This window comes from Cucurbita moschata, unplaced genomic scaffold (assembly GCF_002738365.1).
Source record: "Cucurbita moschata cultivar Rifu unplaced genomic scaffold, Cmos_1.0 Cmo_Scf00009, whole genome shotgun sequence".
NCBI classification, from domain to species: domain Eukaryota; kingdom Viridiplantae; phylum Streptophyta; class Magnoliopsida; order Cucurbitales; family Cucurbitaceae; genus Cucurbita; species Cucurbita moschata.
Window position 1 is genome coordinate 3,360,752 of NW_019268525.1, and position 19,581 is coordinate 3,380,332.

General features: G+C 37.7%; 4 protein-coding genes across 6 annotated transcripts; 2 read left to right on the plus strand and 2 right to left on the minus strand.

Moving 5' to 3' along the window:
- Nucleotides 1–891: 891 nt before the first annotated feature.
- LOC111447586 (translation initiation factor IF-2) lies at nt 892–5,552 on the minus strand. Its single transcript, XM_023086833.1, has 4 exons — nt 4,303–5,552; nt 3,905–4,054; nt 1,435–1,620; nt 892–1,232 (listed from the first exon to the last, which is right to left on the minus strand). The coding sequence occupies exons 1-4, from the start codon at nt 5,338–5,340 to the stop codon at nt 1,152–1,154; spliced, it is 1,455 nt and encodes a 484-aa protein (XP_022942601.1). The 5' UTR covers nt 5,341–5,552; the 3' UTR covers nt 892–1,151.
- Nucleotides 5,553–6,095: 543 nt separating this feature from the next.
- LOC111446875 (renalase) lies at nt 6,096–9,452 on the minus strand. The gene is made up of 9 exons (XM_023085782.1): nt 9,296–9,452; nt 9,081–9,180; nt 8,555–8,735; nt 8,034–8,106; nt 7,777–7,956; nt 7,347–7,444; nt 7,132–7,220; nt 6,773–6,946; nt 6,096–6,585 (listed from the first exon to the last, which is right to left on the minus strand). Exons 1-9 carry the CDS (start codon nt 9,336–9,338, stop codon nt 6,414–6,416), a joined length of 1,110 nt encoding a protein of 369 aa, XP_022941550.1. The 5' UTR covers nt 9,339–9,452; the 3' UTR covers nt 6,096–6,413.
- A 760-nt stretch (nt 9,453–10,212) lies between these two features.
- LOC111448013 (cold-responsive protein kinase 1-like) lies at nt 10,213–13,619 on the plus strand. 2 transcript variants are annotated; one of them, XM_023087450.1, is made up of 7 exons: nt 10,213–10,560; nt 11,162–11,292; nt 11,402–11,508; nt 11,631–11,841; nt 12,004–12,241; nt 12,610–12,760; nt 12,966–13,619. In XM_023087450.1, exons 2-7 carry the CDS (start codon nt 11,223–11,225, stop codon nt 13,338–13,340), a joined length of 1,152 nt encoding a protein of 383 aa, XP_022943218.1. In that variant the 5' UTR covers nt 10,213–10,560; nt 11,162–11,222; the 3' UTR covers nt 13,341–13,619. The 2 variants fall into 2 exon arrangements, with proteins under 2 accessions (XP_022943218.1, XP_022943217.1); XM_023087449.1 differs by having other exon boundaries at nt 10,216–10,560; nt 11,393–11,508.
- Nucleotides 13,620–14,695: 1,076 nt separating this feature from the next.
- Nucleotides 14,696–19,472, plus strand: LOC111447434. Of its 2 annotated transcripts, none has more exons than XM_023086601.1 (9): nt 14,696–16,001; nt 16,491–16,620; nt 16,941–17,428; nt 17,833–17,913; nt 18,028–18,138; nt 18,265–18,378; nt 18,467–18,550; nt 18,657–18,728; nt 18,822–19,472. In XM_023086601.1, the coding sequence occupies exons 1-9, from the start codon at nt 15,681–15,683 to the stop codon at nt 19,095–19,097; spliced, it is 1,677 nt and encodes a 558-aa protein (XP_022942369.1). In that variant the 5' UTR covers nt 14,696–15,680; the 3' UTR covers nt 19,098–19,472. The 2 variants fall into 2 exon arrangements, with proteins under 2 accessions (XP_022942369.1, XP_022942370.1); XM_023086602.1 differs by having other exon boundaries at nt 14,973–15,060.
- Nucleotides 19,473–19,581: the final 109 nt, after the last annotated feature.

Genomic DNA, 19,581 nt, shown 5'->3' on the forward strand with positions numbered 1-19,581 from the left:
TTTTTTTTTTTTTTTTTTTTTTTGTACAAATAGACCCGTGATAGAGATGTTCGTAGGGATGGAGCAGAAATGGAGAAGCTTTCTCGAGTTCTTGTTCCCACCTCCTATTTCAATATTCACCCAGCAATATTCTCTATTTATTTTTGCGAGAAAAAAGATAGATTCACTTAGAAAATTTAAAATTTATGAAAATTTAGTCGTCCATAAAAAATTTTGTCTCCAATCTTTTTATATATTTTAAAATATATATTAATTTAAAAAAATTCAATAGATAATTTCTATTTTCAATATAATTTTTATTTAATAAAATATAAACATAAACATGCTAATTTCATCCAATATTTCATCCAATAATATTGGGAAGGAACAGGAAATGGTTAAAAGGACTGATAAATACAATAATATTGAGAAGGAACAGGAGCATGTTAGTTGAACGACTCTCCACAATGGTACGATATTGTCCCCTTTGAGCATTAACTCTCATAGCTTTGCTTGACTCTCCACAATGGTATGATATTGTCCCCTTTGAGCATTAACTCTCATAGCTTTGCTTTGGGCTCCTCCAAAAGACCTCACACTGGAGGCAATATTCTTTGATTATAAACCCATGATCCTTCTCATCATCCAACACCTCCCCTTAATCGAGGCTCGACTCCTTTGGAGTCTTAGTCATTTTTTACTGCCTTCGTACCTTCGAGGAGGCTTGATTCCTTTTCCTTTTTGGAGTCCTTTGTTCGTATGGGAAACCACGCCAATAATATTGTTTGAATGGAGCAGGTAGGGTGGAGTTGAAGTTAAACCGATTCATCACCTTGCTCAAGAACTCAACAAAAATGGTCACAAGCACAAAAATTGATATAGACTGAAGAGTGCGTGCAAGGGCAGCAAAGAGATGATGATGATGATTAAAAGGAAAATTCAGAGGGCAGCATGTTGATTTAAAAGAAACACCCATTATTGTGAACCAATTCTTCAACAATGCTGCAATCATACAACTCTTGCAGCAACAAGATTATAGACTATAAAAAAGCATCCTCTCTCGCACATCAGAAAGGGCTAAAATTTCTAATATCTCATGACCTCAAATTAAAACATGTAATAAACCCAGTTAATAAGTAGTAGCTGATGTCCTTCATGGTACCCTCCCTCCTCTACTGGTATCGCTGGGAGAACTCCCTCACAAGCTTGTCCATGAACTGGCATTTCTTGTCAAATCCCCACCCTGGGTTGCTCTGCAAATACAAGTAAGGAGTGTTCACGATCCACAAAAGAATCTCTCAACTACACAAACTTAGTGTTCTTGCATTCCCAAGAACAATGTACTTGGGGATACAGTATACCAGGCATAGTGTACAAGCATTTCTACGATTTTTTCTATCTTTTTGAAAACGTAATTCAGAACAAAACGTCCTCTATTAAGATGGTTTCACTAACCTGCAAAGAAAGAACTGCACGATTGGTGAACTTCTTTACGGAATTAGGTGCACTTTGTGGAAGTGTTTTTGCAACTCTTTCCAGCTCCCCTTGTTGCTGCTTTGCAGTTACTCTATCTGGTCCACTGTACGAGTCAACTATCTCCTTCAGCAACGGAACCCTCTGCATGGTTTCTTCCACAATTTCCTTGTACACACAAACCAAAAGGTTAGAAGAAGAAGAACCGTCCATATATGGAGCGCATCAATATAACGAGAAGGCATCATTAACAAAATTAAAGTGATTGTTCAAGAAGGCAAGAATATAAGTACCACACAAGACACAAATATAAATGACCACAGCTAACCAGCCAATAAGGAGAGTAAATAGGGGATATCAGAAGTTTCTGTTTCTCCATCGGACCGTGACCACAACTAACCCGCCAATAATGAGAATAAATAGGTGACCTACTAAGGACGACACCATCGACTAGCACAAGAAGAGGGAATAAAGTTTCCCGCCCAATCTCAGTAGAGGCAAAAATCCACTCCTAGGCTTACCGTTTACAAAAGTGAATAGTTAAGAAACCTAATGCAGTTCCACAACCAAGATCTCCACTTGAACCCAAACATTTCATTCAAGCTTAATTCTCCACCAAAATGCTATAGTAAACCCATCTGGGCCAAGTATACTGTTTTTTTTCTTTATTTTAATAATTAACGGCTATGATTAAACTTTTATTTTGATAAATATTTTCAACTATGAATGAATTTTTCATATTTTGTATAAATCTCCTTTCCATGCAAGAGACTCAATAACACTTGTTTCTTTTAAAGCTTGCAATTCTATGGGAACAAAAAATACTAGAATTACCCTTCCTATCCCATCCTTTGCTTTTTTGCCTCCTACGTTCATTCTCCCTTCCTAACAACTCCCCAAACTGTACTTCTACTTCAACCTGCTCTACCGTCAAGTGCGTACAGATTAGTCTTGGATGATTCAGGAATCATGCCAGCAGAGTCTTCTCCCAATTAACGTTGTGTAAACCACCATTATCTTTCGAGCTTTTCCAAAAGAAGTCTCGAATGAGTTTGGTTGACATGGAAACACATAGGATATTAAATTCTAGATAGGTGACCATAATGGATCAACCATTCTCTCTTATTTTCCCAAGACCCTTACAAGCACTAGGTCAATCCATGATGGTTCGGATTCAAATACTAGTAATATCAAACAGATTGCTTGGAGCTATAGAATCCATGGTAGAGAATAATAACATATCATTCATAAATTGGAGATGGTACAAACCAAAAGCATCCTAATCTAAACTACCCAAACACTTGATCCTATCCAACACCTCATGTTCCCTAAACTTTAGGGGTCCCTAAATAAATTATTGTTGCAATCCTTTAAATCTGACTAGAGCGAGGTAATTTGCACATTGTGAACCAAAATCCAAACTGATTCCTATTCATATTGACACTCCATCCAATACAATAAGAAAAGGATGATTTAAAGAATGAATATTTAACCTAAAAGGAAATGGACCCAAGGAAATGGGATCCCCAACCCAAATAAATAGAACATTGACTAGAAGTGAATTAGTCTAACCTCTTCAAAACCAGACAACCACTCTCCTAACAACAACAAGAGAATGTATCCGATCTACAGTACACCACCCTTATACACGTATCAGACCCATAAACCTAAACAATGCTTTGGTTACTATTTTACCACTTTGTCTACTAAAGTAACATTGTCACAACTCGCATGGTTAAACAGCAGAATGTGATCAAAATACAATACTAACATTAACTAAAGTCGTTGGTCATCTTGAGGAGAGTTAACACCATGCCTCACCATTTCTATTGAACTACTTTCATTTTTCTAAATAAAAGCTGATTTTCTTTTTTCTAGAGTAATAAAAGTAATCAGTAGAAACTACAACCAGAATATTTAATCGACCTGTCTTTCAATCCTTCATTGTCGAGTAACCAACCCAAGTTCACATTAGTAGGTTAACTTTTAGACGTTATCACAATATTTATTAATTAAAAATTTGCATAATTAGCCAATTTGGATATGTTTGTTCTTGAAAGCATATTTGCAATGCAGTAAAACGCCCCCCCCCCCTATAAATATCCTTGAGCAAACTTATTGATGCAATCTCAAAAATGTCATCTAAAAAATACCCATATAGAAGTAAAAGCCAAGGAAAACGCAATCAAGTAGAAACAAGTAATATAAATAATCTCTATAATTTGTCGCACTTCTGCATCTCTACATGTATAAGATAAATAACATCTATAATAGCAGATCCTGGAAAAACAAAATGTAAATGAAGTATAGTGGATGTTCTCATCAATGCTCAGAACCCACAAAAATAACTCATATAAACACTTCACTCAAAGGCCAAGCACAAATTATCAAGTAGAGAAGACCCAAGAACAAAGGAACGAAAACATGGAGACTTCGTAACAGAGAAAGATACCTCCCACTCTTCGTGGCTTTGGATGCCTTCGTACGCCATTAAGAAAGGTTTCATTTTCTCAAGTGCATCCCGAAGAGGAATAGGTGGGTTCTCATCAATATCAGGGTTACTTTCAAAATCTCCCATCAAGTACTCCGGCTCACACTCTATCTGCCATAAATAAAAAAAATCAACACCAAGTTATAACCCGATCTATACATTTTGCAAGATAAATTAAGCAGAGTCAGATTTCTATTAGTTCAACCAAACACACTCAACTTATCACCCTATCACAAACAACAAAAACGGTGAATTTACAAACCATGTCAAAACAGTTGAGAGCTAATCCTTAAAGGCAATTCTCTTTATGTCCTCAGGGAAGGAAAACAGGTACAAAAAATGATACAGGGAGTGCTCACCATATAATTCGTATCCATCGCCTCCACATACCCTTCCTCCAGTGGCGAAGGCAGCACTCTACCACTCATCTCTTCAAACCCTTCAACCAGTTGGTTCATATGTTCAGTACCAATCCTCTTTGCTAGCTTCTCACCATCTGCATTGTCGCCTAAGTAAAGCCCTGATGCATATCCATCCTCCATATCTTGACCCCTTCCTCTCTGCCCTCTCTCCCCAGTTCTAAATGCTCCCCTTCCTCTCCCTCTGAACCTTCCTCCTCTGCCCCGGAATCCGCCTCTCCCTCTACCTCCACCATCTTCACCATCAGGCCCGCCTCTTGGCATCATCCTACCTGTGTTCCTCACAGATTCATCACGGCTAATTCTAGGGCCGCCGCCACTACCCCTTCCAGGCCCATAACCTCCACGGCCACCCGCCTCTTGTCTAGGTCTGAGGTGACGATTCTCCTGCTTTGGTTGAGCTTCCGGGACAGGTTGCTTCATGGGCTTTCCTCGTCCAGCGCCGGATAACACAGAAAGGAAACTATCAGGCAAATGTCTCTCCCCCACATCCCTGTCTAACGCACCAGGTCGGGCACTTCCAGCTGAGTCGCCCGCATTATCCTTCGAGAAAAACACAGGTTTCGTACGCTCCGAATCCGACTCGTTCGATGAACGCGATTCAGGAGGGGACCGAATCGGTTGTGAACCATCACCTCTTCCTCGACCAGCAAACGATGACTTAACAGAGGGCGTAAAGGAAGAGAGAGACGGAAGAATTGAGGAGGAAGGACTAGGTTTACCATGGCCATGTCCAAGCCCAGAAGTACCACGAGAATCTACAGATTCATGTTTAGACTCATTTGAATCTTCCTGACCCGGAACTCGAGAAGAGAAATCAAAGGGTCCACCATGAGTGGGAGAGCCACCTCGACCTCGACCTCGGCCATGACCACCTGAAGAAGAAGAAGAAGAAGAAGAAAATGGTACAAAGCCTAGTTTGTTGGCATTGGATAGAAAAGAAAGACCTGGAACCTTTCTTCCGATTGATCTACTCATTTATGCTGCGAGAAAATGGGAAGGAACAGGTTTGAAGACTGGTTGATGAAGTGAAACGGCGGTGAGCAGAAAAAGGGTTTAAGATCAGGATTTAGCAGCGCCGGTAGTGACATCCGTTTAAAGCTCAGGGGTCTCCTCCGCCAACAAAAAACTCTCCATGTTCGTAATTAGGGCGCTAAGGTGGGGAAAACCATGGTACATAGATTACAAACTACAATTTACACCAACATTTACTACAATTTTGACCCACTGATTTAAAAATTTGAGCTTTTTTTTCAATACCTTTTCTTCTAAAATTAGGGTTTTCTCCCCCCACTTTTTTATCAGTTTTTTTTATTGTGGGTTTAATTACACCCAAACTAATTTTAAATTGATAAAACTTAATAAAACTTTTATTTAGTTTAACTCATCTTAATTAAATATCAATTCAATTGATATTTATGAAATTTTTATTTACTTAATCAAATAAGTTGATAACTCAACTCGAATAATATGATAACTCGACTCGAATAGTCGAGTTGATAGGTTGTAAAGACAAATATTTTCAAATGGTTGAAAATTGTGATCCCCAAATGATCCCTCCGAACCGAAGAAAAATGCTCGCTAACTAACGTTCTTTAACCTGAAAATGTAGATAGCAACTTGAATCTCTAACTCTTAAAAACGTTGTTGGATTGAATTCATAAAAAATTTGAAACTATAATCCAATGCTTGAAAGAAATTCATAGTGATCTGAAGTACAGAAAACATAAAGAAAAGAGAAGAATCATCTTACCAAGCATTTATGACTCAATTGTTTGGATAATCACAGGGAGGGTTTCTTGATAATAATGTTGTTGTTCATGATGGCATGCTACACACTAATGTGAAAAAAACGACCAAAATTTCCTCCGTCTTACTACCCAAAGCACCGGTGTTGTACACAAGAAGAGCACCTCCAGCAAGAAGGCCACCCAAGGTCACTGCCCAAATGATCTAGAAAAAGTATACGTACCTTCGACCGTTGAACTATGTTTATGTTTATCTCGACGTTTCTCTCTCAATGCACTGTAATGATCTATTAAAACTAGCTATTACAAATAGCTAACAATCTTTTGGAACTTGGACGCAGCAGCCAAGCCACTAAGAATGGCCCCTTCAACGTTGGGGCTAACACAAAAATCTCCACAGATGGCCACACGCTTGCTTCCATCCCAAAGGCACTTTTCCTCTCCGCCAATGCTTGCTCCTGGAAAAGCACTTCCCCTGCAAAAAGCCCCCCCTTGTAGTCAGCTCAGGCTATGTTTATCCCGAACTTTGTGCCCTACGAACTACTACATAAACCCAACTATAAGAATCTCACATTTCATAATACATACAATGCTTGATGCTTATGTAACTATACTACGTGAAAGTTAACGATCAAACGGTTGGTTCTTATTCAGATGCTTACCATCTATGAGCTTTCATGAAGAACGGGCGGGGAATGCTGAGCCCGATGCTTTGAAACTCTTGATAGAGTTCTTCAGCCACTTTTTTCAACGTGGCATCTGAAGGTTTCTGAAGACCATATTCGGCAATTACTCTCTCAGCATACTCCATGGTTGAATGCAAAATCCATCGTTCACTATTCAAACAAAAACGAAAGTGAGACCATATTCGGCAATTACTCTCTCAGCATACTCCATGGTTGAATGCAAAATCCATCGTTCACTATTCAAACAAAAACGAAAGTATCGAGCACCAATCAAAAAAATTATGAATTGCTTGACCAGCTAATGCTGATAGTTTTCTTGACAGTAATAAACATACCTAGAAGACGAACGCCCTGGCTTGCTGCTGTCACAGTAAGCCCAGCTTAGAACTTTAGAATTCATTATAGAGAACCCTTTGACAGGTATCTGGTTATCGAATAAGAACATTAAACGAAGATTGTCTCTGTAACTGTAAGATTGATTCGGCGAAAAATTATTCATAAGGAATTGCATACGACTTTATAAAACGGATATGTGAGATTGGAGTATTACCGAAGTGAGAGGCTGTTCAAATCCAAGCATCAGAGCAAAACACGGAATAGCTGGGATGTTCTGCAGCTTAGTTGCCAAATCTGGGATCAAATTAAGGTCTGCATAATTTTAAAAAGTCAGATGGACCTGATACATACTCGAGCACGGTTTATCAAAAGCAAAACTTTTTGCTTCTTTGTAGAAGCAATTCCAATAAATTATTTTAATCTTACATGGTAGTAAAATATCGAACAAAAGAATAAAGAAGAAAAAGGAAAAGAGAAAAAGAGAGAGAAGGGAGGAAGGCGAGAGGAGGAAGAAGAAAATTCATACTAAACACTAAAGTTCCGTAAATAGAAGGGAATCAAGTTGAGTCACTCTTACAATAAAAAAAAAGAGAACACGAGATACTTGCAACACATTACTAAATGAGATCGAACAAGCAACGTACCAAGAGGAGGCACTCGTCCTGTTACATTGGTAAACCTTGGAGAAACTATGTTTTTGTCTGATGCAACAACACCCTCAAACTGACCAAGACTTTGTCCATTGATGCCTAATAACAACCATGAGTTATCTTTCTCCAACCATTCCATTCTCCCAACACTTACCCCAAACTTGCTCTCCATGCCTGAAAAGAAGTCGAAAAATAAGCTCATTTGAAACCTTAAATTACATAAATTAATAGAGAAAATATAGGTTATATACCGGGTTCATGGCATAACGCTTTGCAAATAGAATTCATGCCCGGAGTACCCACATATCTGCCACTTACTCCTTCCTAAATAGTATTCACTCAGACAAACCGATCCCATAAAAGACATGATATGATAAGAGAGTAAAAAAAAATGCATTAACTATTTGTCCATTGCAGCGTTCGTTCGCAACTTTGGATTATATGTGAAACAGTAGCTTTAAGAGAGCACATGACACTTGATATTGAGCACCATTGCTTTTGATCCATATGTATCAAGAGGTAATTACTCTCAAGGTAGTCAGAGAAATTAAGTGGGTTTAGTTTAACTAGTATATATGCCCACAAAAACCTAGATAAATGTCAGAACAGGAAATAGAACAATGAACTAGCCATGTTATGCTATGCTACATTCCCCATTTATGTGTCATTGATCGAAGGAGCTGCAAGCACTTAATGGAGAGTAGCAAAATGAAGAACTGTCCATTATGGCACCAAATATTCAACAAGATTTGAACAACAGTGGAGTTCTAACCTGTTCTATGCTGGAAAATTGATTGGAAAAGCAATCAAAAACCCCAAAACTTTCTTTCCATTCAGCACAAAGATTTTTTGACTCCCACTCACGAACAAGACTCAATACGTCCGTGGAGGTAACTGTAAAATATGGGGCACCATGGTCGAAAACCAATTCTTTCCCATCTTCTGCAATTTCTCTGTTTCAAATGACGAATAGTAAAATTAAGACACAATTTCTGATGTCACAATATTATAATTCTTCTTTAACTCATGGGAAGTAATAACAATTTCAGATAAGCTAATCAAATTTTCTTTTACTCATTATTGTATAGCTCCTGTTCATCATTCTCATGTCTCTCATTTCGATTCATAAACGCTAAGAGCGCTCATTCTTCGAAATTATAAAACAGTTTTCACGAGATCGTGTCGAATTTCAGCAAGAAGCAGAAACCAAATCCCGTTCGGCATTTCGATCTCTTTCAAACAAAAATGCGAATAATCGGAAAGCGTCCAAACAAGAAACGAGGGGAAATTGATCTCACCTTCGTTGGGACATTCTTCCACCAGGCCCTCTGGCAGACTCGAACAAGGTAACCGATACGCCATTTCTGGCCAAACTCCATGCGCAAGCGGCTCCAGAAACTGCCCCATAAACACATCACAACTTCTCAAAAATCTTCTCGTTCAATGATCGAATTACGCAATAGTAGCTTACAGAATCAGAAAGCGTGAGAGAGAAAGGTGATGAGTTCCTTACTTCCACTTCCCACGACGGCGACTTTAGACAGAACGGAGCTCATGGCGGCGCTTTAGTGTTCCTCAATGCGACAATTTCGACTTTCCCTCGAAAATTGTTGGCGGTGGTTGCAAACTTGCTACGGACTCTGGAGTTTTGCCATTTGAAGGAGACGACCTTGTGGTTTGCATTAGTCCACGTCTCCAGAAAATCGAATTTTTTATTAACAAAATTCAAGAAAAATATTAAATTAATAAAAATAAGTCAATAATATTTTTTAACTTTTGACAAAATTTAATAATAATTTAATTTTTTTTTTAAATAGTTATCATTAAATTAGATTTTGATGAAAATAGTTGATAATTTTATTTTAAAAATACATTTTACTTCTAAATGGTATTAAAAAAAAACCCTATTTTAAAAAAAAAATTATTAAATTTATTCAACTTTTTTAATTTAAAAATATATTTATTACTAGGTCTAAGAAACACCTATAATATTTTAAAAGTAATATTAACACTTTTAATATTTATAAATAAAATTAAAAAAATTTCTGAACGTTTATGGACACTTTATAGATTATTTCTATTTTTGAAAATTTATTATTATTATTATTGAAATATGGTATTAATGATACAATTATTTGGGACGCTTCTTTAAAAAAACTTTAAAATTTTTTTTAAAATTTTAAAAAGTTTAATAATATTAATAAAAAAATTTAAAATTTAAGTGCGTTTTTAAATAGTTTTTTTTTTATTTTTATGATAATAAGTGATAAAAAAAAAGTTTAAATGTATTGGGACTGCGTGCGTTGAAATACGTGTTCAAAGCATATGTATTTGGTTTGTTTGATTAATATAATGTCTAATTCATAGAAGAAGAAAATTCTTCCGTTTTTCCTGTTTTCCATTTTCAATGAGTGTGTTAGACTTAACTCGCATCCTTTCACACTGCGATAGAGTACCAATTTGATCAACCGCTCCACGAATGAATCAATTTCACCGATTGGTTGATAGTTGGTACAATTTATGTAGCCATTTGGGGCTTATTTGTGGAAAAGAAAAATGGGTTCAGGGTCAAGATTAAAGCAGCTATGTCGTTTGAATTTTCTAAGGGATGTATGCGTACCTGGATGGAAGAAGCCACATGCCAACACTATGGTTGCTATAAAGAAAAGTCCACGGAGCCCTCTACTCCCGTCTCATCCTTTCATTCTTCCGTGCGATTAATGTTCAAGTTCCATAGCTCCGAATCCTTCTGTTTCTCTACTCATTTCACTTTCTAAGGTCAGTTTCTCTTATGGGTATCTCTTGATTTCTGTTGTTTTGGGTTCAAATTCTAGTTATCATCGTGTTCTGTGCTCTGGCTTGATTGTTGTTTTCTCAGTCTGCAAGCTCTCTCTGTTTTCATTTGCTTTTGTTGTTCTTGGAGTTTGGAACGAACTAGGTGAATTGGGTTAGCTGTTGAATCGTTTTCTTTTGCTGGTTTTGAAAGGATCTCGTTGCTTGATCAATCTGCTGTGTTGGGTTTACTGAGTTTTCTTTGTTAGATGGCGATGAACTTGAAATTAGAAGTGGATTTTGGGTTCAGGAAACCTATAAATTAGTTGTTTCTCTGGAGTGTTCTTGGCTTGAAGATGCTTACCATTATCTTTCATGGCCGCTTCTCGAATCTTATCACCAGTGAAGGAAAATCTGATGATTTCCATTTCTTTTGGTTAGTATCAGTCCAAAAAATTTCACTGAGCCCTAAATATGTAGAAATCTGTACAAGAGTTGCCTTCATGGACGATCACTGCATAGATGATCTTCTTGCTAGAACATAAACAACTTCCTTAGATTCTTTTACAATTTTGTTCTGCCCTTCTAAACCTTGTTTCATTGACAGGTTTCAGTGTCATAAGATTCCTTGAAGTAGCGGAGAATAGCTGCTGTTTTATCATATAGAGATGACTTGCTTCCCTTTTTTGTTCGGTAAGAGGGCGAAATCCCCAACGGGAAGTGTTGGCAACGACGAAGGTAAATTAATCTTAGGATAGCCTCATTGTTGTCTGGACATATTTGAAGAGTTTCTTGTCGGAATGTAAGGAAATTCTTACATTCTTCTGATATGGAACAGAACTTTCAGGCATGCACAATGTTAGACTATATACATACAAAGAGCTAAAAGTTGCAACCCAAGATTTCAGCTTAGCGAATAAAATAGGGGAGGGCGGTTTCGGTTCTGTATACAAGGTAGCTGGATATCGCGTTTTGCATTAACTATAATTTTTGTGTTCTAGGCGTGACCGTTCTAAGTTGTATCGTTCCCTTCATTCACCATGATTATAACCTTGAAAACTACTGTTTATGGTCAGGGAAGGCTAAGAAATGGAAAGCTTGCTGCCATAAAAGTTCTTTCGGCTCAATCGAGACAAGGATTGAAGGAATTCTTGGCTGAAACTAAAGTCATCTCTGTGATAGAACATGAAAATCTGGTTCAGCTTTATGGCTGCTGTGTGGAGAATAATCATAGAATTCTTGTCTATAATTACCTTGAGAACAATAGCCTTGCACAAACTCTTCTTGGTACTAACTGAATCCTATTCTTGATTCTATTTCCTTTCAAGTTCTCTCTCAATGGATGCCAGAGTTGCATTCTCGAGCGTCCCCTTTTCGGGAGGTCACGCTTTAGTTTGTACCGTTAAATTGCAGCAGTTCGGTTCTCAAGTTATTGTTTCTTTTTTTCAGGGCGAGGTTCCAGTAGTCTCCAGTTTGATTGGCGAAGTAGGTCTCGGATTTGCATTGGAATTGCACGCGGGCTTGCCTTCCTTCATGAGGATGTACAGCCATATATCATTCATAGAGATATCAAAGCAAGTAACATTCTTCTTGACCGTGATCTCACTCCTAAGATTTCAGATTTCGGCCTTGCGAGGCTCGTTCCAGCCAACATGTCTCATATCAGTACCGGAGTGGCAGGAACAATGTAAGCCACTCTATTTCCTTATGAACTTGTTGATTGTGCATACACTTAGCTTTGTATCGTTTAGAATTAAACCACGATTGGATATTCGAAGGAGGCATTGGGGTTTATGTTGGTTTGTGTGTGGAATCGTGGCTCTTTTCGGTCGATGGTCGATTATTTGTGTTGTGCAGCTGAATATTTTTGTGTTAATATTGTGTGTTTGCCAACCTTCAACTTACATAGAGACATGAGAACACAGAAACACAACCAAAATTCAGTTTCCTACCTGAGAACAGCCTTTTTATCGGCTTGATCTTGTCTCATTTCGCTTGTCTGTCTTTGTTGAGGAAATTCGCGTTTTAACTTCGTTTACGTTCATGCTTGTTTAGTGGTTACTTGGCACCCGAATATGCGATAAGAGGGCAGGTGACGCGAAAATCAGATATTTACAGTTTCGGCGTCCTCCTTGTGGAAATAGTCAGCGGGAGATGCAACAAAAACACGAAGTTACCAATTGGAGAGCAATATCTTCTCGAAACGGTAAGCGCAGGTTTTATTGTTTCAACTTTGCCCAAGACGTTTAGTACTCGAAGTCGATCATGTTGCAGTTTTGTTTCGATTTAGATCATAGAATTCATCTTTACAAATCTTTTGATCACTGATCTTTTATTGTGGAGAACAAACAGATCACGTTTCACTCAGTGGTTACCAATGTGTTGAACAAATCTATGTTTGGATGTTGCAGGCATGGAATCTTTATGAGCAAGGAGCGCTCGTTCTGCTCGTAGATATGTCGTTGAACGGCGACTTCGATGCTGAGGAGGCTTGTAAATATATTAAGATTGGTCTACTTTGCACACAAGACAGTCCGAAGCTCCGCCCATCGATGTCGACTGTGGTAAAGATGCTAATGGGTGAGATGAGCGTCGAAGATAGAAAGATAACGAAACCGGGGCTGCTTTCGGACCTCATGGATCCAAGAGGAAAGATTCCAGAGGAAAATAAAGGGTCTGATGGTCTGTTCTCTGGATCAAACACCCTTGGAAACTCAACAACATCATCTGAACCCTCAACTGTTACAACTGCAACCTTCACTGCACGATATGATAGCAACATCTGATGAGCCAATTTGATTTATTCTCTTCTTTAATGACGCTTTGCCAATAAGTATATAAATTGTTTGGTATTTTTTTAAAAATTTTTTGTAGGAAGAGTTTTTGGAAGGCTTCTGTACTATATTGTCTTGAACTTCCAATCTTGTGGGAGGTCGAGAGCTCCGACCATTAACTAGGTAAAAGGTGTTTTGATCTGTTAAGTTATGTTCATGTCAATTTCCGTCCCGTCTCACTGTTTATTAGAATCATTATTCAAGTAATATGCAATCTTTATATTCTAATTTCGTTTTTCGGGGACGGCCTGTATGCTGTATGCGTATGTGGATGTCAATGCCTCCCATTCATTTTATTTAGTCTCTTATGAACACTCTCTCACTACTAAATGATTTGAATTCATCTCCGTATAGTCGTTTTAGTAACACAGGTCTTTTGATACTTCTTCTCGTGTTTAGTTGGAGATAGAGATGATTATTTTAAATTAATTTTAGGTTGGAACAAGAATACACTAATTATCATAAATTATCAATTCGACGTACTATCTCAAAGATGAATAATTAAATTATGTATCGAGTTCATAAATTAACATGGGTTTTACGTTATTTAATTTTATATATTTGTTTAATGCCAATAAACAATTTAAACCTATGAAAACAAATGGATAAGGTCCAAACTATACAATACTTTAAATGTTTGAGCATGTGATGATGAAATTAAAAACTATATATTGATTCCAAAATTTGAACGAAGTGGCTTGGATGGATTCAGTTGTCTTTATTAGAATGGAACGAAATGATATTGATAGATCTATCTAAGCCTCGAGCTCTTGAGCCCTGTTTGATAACTATTTGACTTTTGATTGTTATTTATTTTTTAAAAGCTTTTTTTTTTGTTTGTAAAAATAGTTTGGAGAGGAATTCGACATGAAATTTTAAAAATTAACAATATATATTTATTGAACCTAAGACACGAAGGTTGAATGATTGAACTCATCATTTAACCTAGTATTTACTAAAAGCATAATATTGACTAATAAAAGAAAGCATTGTGAGCTGAAAAGAAGCCAATTTTAAGCGATACCTATCATCGAGCTACTAGGTTTAAAACAAGGACATGTATGATTGAATATTGTCGTGTTGCTCGTGCTAAACCAATACAATTATATATAAAAAAAAAATTCATATAATAAAGAATTGAACATTTAACCAAACACAAATAATTTTACTATAATATGTTTGAATGTTCATAAAATTTTAAAACCATGTAATGAACATTAATATGACATTAATTTTTGAGGTATAAGATGAGCAAGAAAACTGAAGTGGTTCCCACAGAATCATTAATGTAAAGGTAAAGCAAGCTCTCCTCCACTTCCGGCTTTATCACCTCCCTCCATCCTTCTCAATTCTTCTCTCTCGTCCGCTTAAGACCAAAACTCTGCTCCAACCTCTCTTCTTTTTCTAACTTTTCAAAAGGCCACTTTCCTTTTTCATGAGTTTTGTTATGCTTCTAACAAAAAAAGAGAGAAAGGAGGGAAGAGAGAGATAGAATTAGGGTTTCATTTCGTTTCATTTCCCCTTCAGTACCCACATTAGTTCACTTTGATTCCCTCATTGAAAGCTTTGATTACAGGGCCCGAATGGTACCCTTTTGCCAGTCGGTGCTCTATTAATCTTTTTCTCGTGTTGGGTTCTTCTCTTTTCTCCTTCTTTCCAATGTGTTTTGTTGATACTGTTCGTTTGTTCCATTTCTTTTTTGATTTTTGATTTTTGATTTCTCATCCTTGATGGGTTTTGTGTCTTGATTCTCGTGCCCAAAGAGGGGACGTAGATATTCCTCTTTTGAATGCCCTTCTTGGGTTTTTGTTTGATTTTTCAAGGATGGTTGTATATGGGATCTTTTGATTGTTCCTCTTTTTCTCAGGAAAGTGTTTCTGTTGGCTATCCTTTATTTTTCGTGTGTCGATTTTCTTCCTGGAAACTTACGTGTGAAGCAATTTGCGTTGAACGAACTCACTGCCCCTTATCGTGATTGAATTTAACTCATTCCATCATTTTTTACGAAGGGTTGCTGCTTACTTTAATGTGTGTTTCTACATAAAAGAAGTTTCTGGATCCTCTTGCAGCTGGAAACCCGTGAATTAGTGTCTCATGGGCTTCTTTTTTGTGGTAGTCTAAAGGGCAGATCAAGGTTTTGATTCAATTACCATGGCGTGCATTTTGGATTTAACTTCCCAATTCTCAGGGGAGACTGTGTTTTTTGGTAGCGTTGATGGTTATCTATAGCTATAGCAACAGCTTCTCTACAAGACTCTACCTGTGAGTGGTTCATTTTGGTTTGTAGCTGCCATGGAGGATATAGGCCTTTTCAAACAAGGATGGAAATGGTTTCAGTCGCAGAAACACACTTACTCGCGAGCTCAAATTGCGTTTTTTAGTTTCAGAGACAAAGTTGGGATGTTTGTAGAGAGACATTGGCCAATGGTGTGCCGGTGCTGTGCCTGGATGGGTAGTTTACTGCGTTTAGCAGTGCTACAGTGGTGGGACTGCATTAAAAAAGGCTTCAGGTCGCTTATTGGATTAGGCTTTGCTGCACTGCTCCTCATAATGTGGAGTTGCTTTCTTAGTTTAACATCCATGTCCTGCTTGGTTTATGTTCTTCTCAGTATGGTATATACCTCTCTAATTCCTGATAAATATTGTTTCTATTATTCGGGGAGCTTCAGATTTGGGATCTAGAAACTTGCTTGAAATGATAGCTAGAGTTGATAAGTTAAGTTCAAAGGGGTCCAATCAAATTGGGGTTACATTTTGTAGATTAGATTTGAGTTTGTGGAAAACATTACTGTTGGAGTTGTTTTGAGGTTTATTATTCTGTTGCTAGTTGAAACGATATGATATTGGTAGCGTTTTGTAAACGTTCTTCTTTGACTGTGGGATCTCGTCTGTTTCCCTTCTGTACTGTGTCGTCCTGTTCTTTGAATGACGACCCTTGTAGTCTATAGTGCAATGGAAGTTTGCAATGATCGATTTATTTTCTCGTTTAATAATTCGTGAAGTTGCTGCATAAGGTTCCTTCTAAATTAGTTCAATAGTGCAATAGGCTGATGAAATGAAATTATATCTCAATATATTTATAGCTCTTAGTTCACTGTTTAGGGAGCTGCAGGAGTTGCTGTTCAATACTTGGGTTACACCCCTGGACTTTTTATCGTCGGACTCTTTGCTATTCTAATACTGTGGATGTATGCTAACTTTTGGATTACAGGGACACTATTTATAGTTGGAGGTATGGACTTCTTTCATTGTGAGATTTTAATTTTTCAATAGTATTGTGGTTCGAAGTTGTCTACTCGATCCTGTTCAAGTAGCCAACTTTCGTTGTGGTTCGTGTCTTCTCTGTAGCCATAGTCTGCATCTATCGTTTATTAACGATGGTCCAGTATTCCAATCTGTTTTAGCTCTCCGTAATGCAATAATTTCTTGATGTGGCACATTTATATTGCTCTTGGTGCACGAACCTGTACTCCACTTCAATCAAATTGTTACATGAATCTTGAAGTTCTGTCAATTGATTTGAGCTTTTGTTTATCCTTTGCTTATATATAGGTTATTTGTTCTCTCTTAATCATGCGCGGTTGGTGGTCTTAATGGCAACTGTATATGCTACATATTGTGTTAAAGTTCGAGTTGGATGGCCGGGTGTCTTTCTCTCTATAAATCTTGCATTTTTGTCAAATGATGCATTAAATTATTTGCTCCAATGGTGCGATAAGGTGAGTGAAAGTTCAGATTTTGAAGAGCAGAAACAATCTGAAACAGTATCTGAAGATGAATTCTCAGGAGAGAGTGAGTACTCTATTCCTACCAGTGAGTCCGAGAAGGTGCATTCATGTAAATCATCCACCCCGACTGTCGTGACATCTGTTGTTGATAACCAGAAAGAGGCATCTTGTAGCAAGGTGACCAAAGAGCAGACTGACTCAATTGACGAGATGAAAAGAATATTAAATAGCGGGGACCATTACGAAGCACTGGGATTTCCACGTCACAAGAAGATTGATGTCATAGTTATGAAAAAGGAATACAGAAAAAAGGTGATATGTTTCTCATGCTCACTTTTATGTAATTCACTTATTGGGGTCACTTGGTAACGGCCCAACGGTCCAGGCTCACTGCTAGCAAATATTGTCCTTTTTGGGTTTGTCCTTTTGGGCTTCCCCTCAAGGTTTTTAAAACGCGTCTGTTAGGGAGAGGTTTTCACACCCTTATAAAAGGTGTTTCGTTCTCCTCCCCAACCGACGTGGGATCTCACACACTCTCATTAGATATTTCTTATAATGCTTAGATTCTTCCTTACTCATTAGATATTTCTTATAATGCTTAGATTCTTCCTTACTGGGAAACTCCCTCGAGAAAATTCATAGAATCAGAGAAAATTCATAGAATCATCTCTAATGGAAATTATACCTATAACACGTTAATGTTTTCTTTCCTTTAGGCTGTGCTTGTGCATCCTGATAAGAATATGGGAAGCCCCTTGGCCAGCGAGTCATTTAAGAAGCTTCAATGTGCATATGAGGTAATTTCCTTTTTATGGAATCAAGTCAAAGTTTCCCCAGAAAAACAACATTTAAAGGGACTTTGAGAACTCTGGTCCTTATCATCTCTGACCCATGTTTGCATGGAAAATTAGGTTCTTTCCGACTCCGTGAAGAAGAGAGACTATGACGAGCAACTGAGAAAGGAGGAATCGAAGACCAGAAGTGTCTGTCAGAGGTCCCAGTCCTATGGGGCTTCACAGCAGGTCGTGCATAATTTTTATACCATCGGTACTTGCGTTTTATAGTTTGATTTATGTGTATTCTTATCCTTTTGTGTGGCTCTTGAAGCTTGTTTGTTTTTAGTAACTTTTAGTTTACTCTATAAGCAGATGAATACCGATTATTGCTCAGAGGAGTCGAGACGTATACAGTGCAGTAAATGCGGACATTCCCACATATGGGTCTGCACGAATAGGAATAAGACGAAGGCAAGATGGTGTCAGGTTATTCCCCAAGCTCTTTATTTGAATCTACCCCTGTAAATTTTACGTTTGAGAATAAAATTAGTTTTGATACGTGCTTTGATGTCAGGATTGTTGTCAATATCATCAAGCTAAGGATGGAGACGGGTGGGTCGAATATAAAGGTTCACTGGTCTTTGATAAGCCTCAAAAAGTAGGTTCCTTGACTTGCTTAAGCTCAAGCTTGGTCTCAGGCTTCAAGGATCCCTCATTCTGATCTATGTCTTACTGATTACGAATGAATTTCTTTTTCCTTGTAGATGGATATACCACGTGCGTTCGTTTGTGCCGAGAGCAAGATCTTTGATGTGTCTGAATGGGTGATTTGTCAAGTAAGTGGTTTGTAGTACATAATTATATAGGTAGCTAGAATCATGCTGTGATCTTCAAGAATGTAAGTTGTAGTGTTTACTTTGGTGGAGCAGGGAATGGCTTGCAGGCCCAATACGCATCGCCCAAGCTTCCATGTAAACATGGTTGGTTTAGGGAAGACAACGCAACGATCGAAGTCGAGCAGATTTCCTTGGGAATTGGACGCTGAAATGATGGATGAAGATGAGGAAGAGTTTGAGCTGTGGCTTCAGGAGGCTTTAGCCTCTGGGCTGTTCTGTGAAAGCTCCTCAAAACGGAGAAAGAGCTGGAGCCCCTTCAAGTTAGGCCACAAAATAGGGAGCAAACAATGGAGAAGAACATCATGCTAGAGCTCCAAACATTGCCTAAACTGCATAGTTCCATGGAGAAATCACTCAACCAGTTGGAAGATTGCCTAAACTTATTGAAAACACAAAGCTTAGGCAAAGCATAGCCTCTGTTCTTTGTCTTCTCGCATAAACTCTTGTAACTTTTTGGCCTTACTTCCAAGTAGAGTACCCCAAATCTAACCCATATGTTAGTTGAAATGCATCTGCTGCTGCTGCTGCTTCAGTTTTTTCGACATGAATCCCAATCATCTAGGAGATTTAACGTTGTACACTTCCCAATCTCTTGTACATATCCTGTTTTTTTTTTTTTTAGAAAAAACAATTCTTATTTATATTATTGTTTGCATCTCCTTCAAGGAAATGCCTTTTTATGTTGGGCAGACAATGTTCATTACATTTTCAACATTCAGTAATGTGTTTTTCCTTGATCGAAGATGAAATTTCTTTGTCGTTTTGTCTAGTTTGAAAGGAAAATTTTGATTTT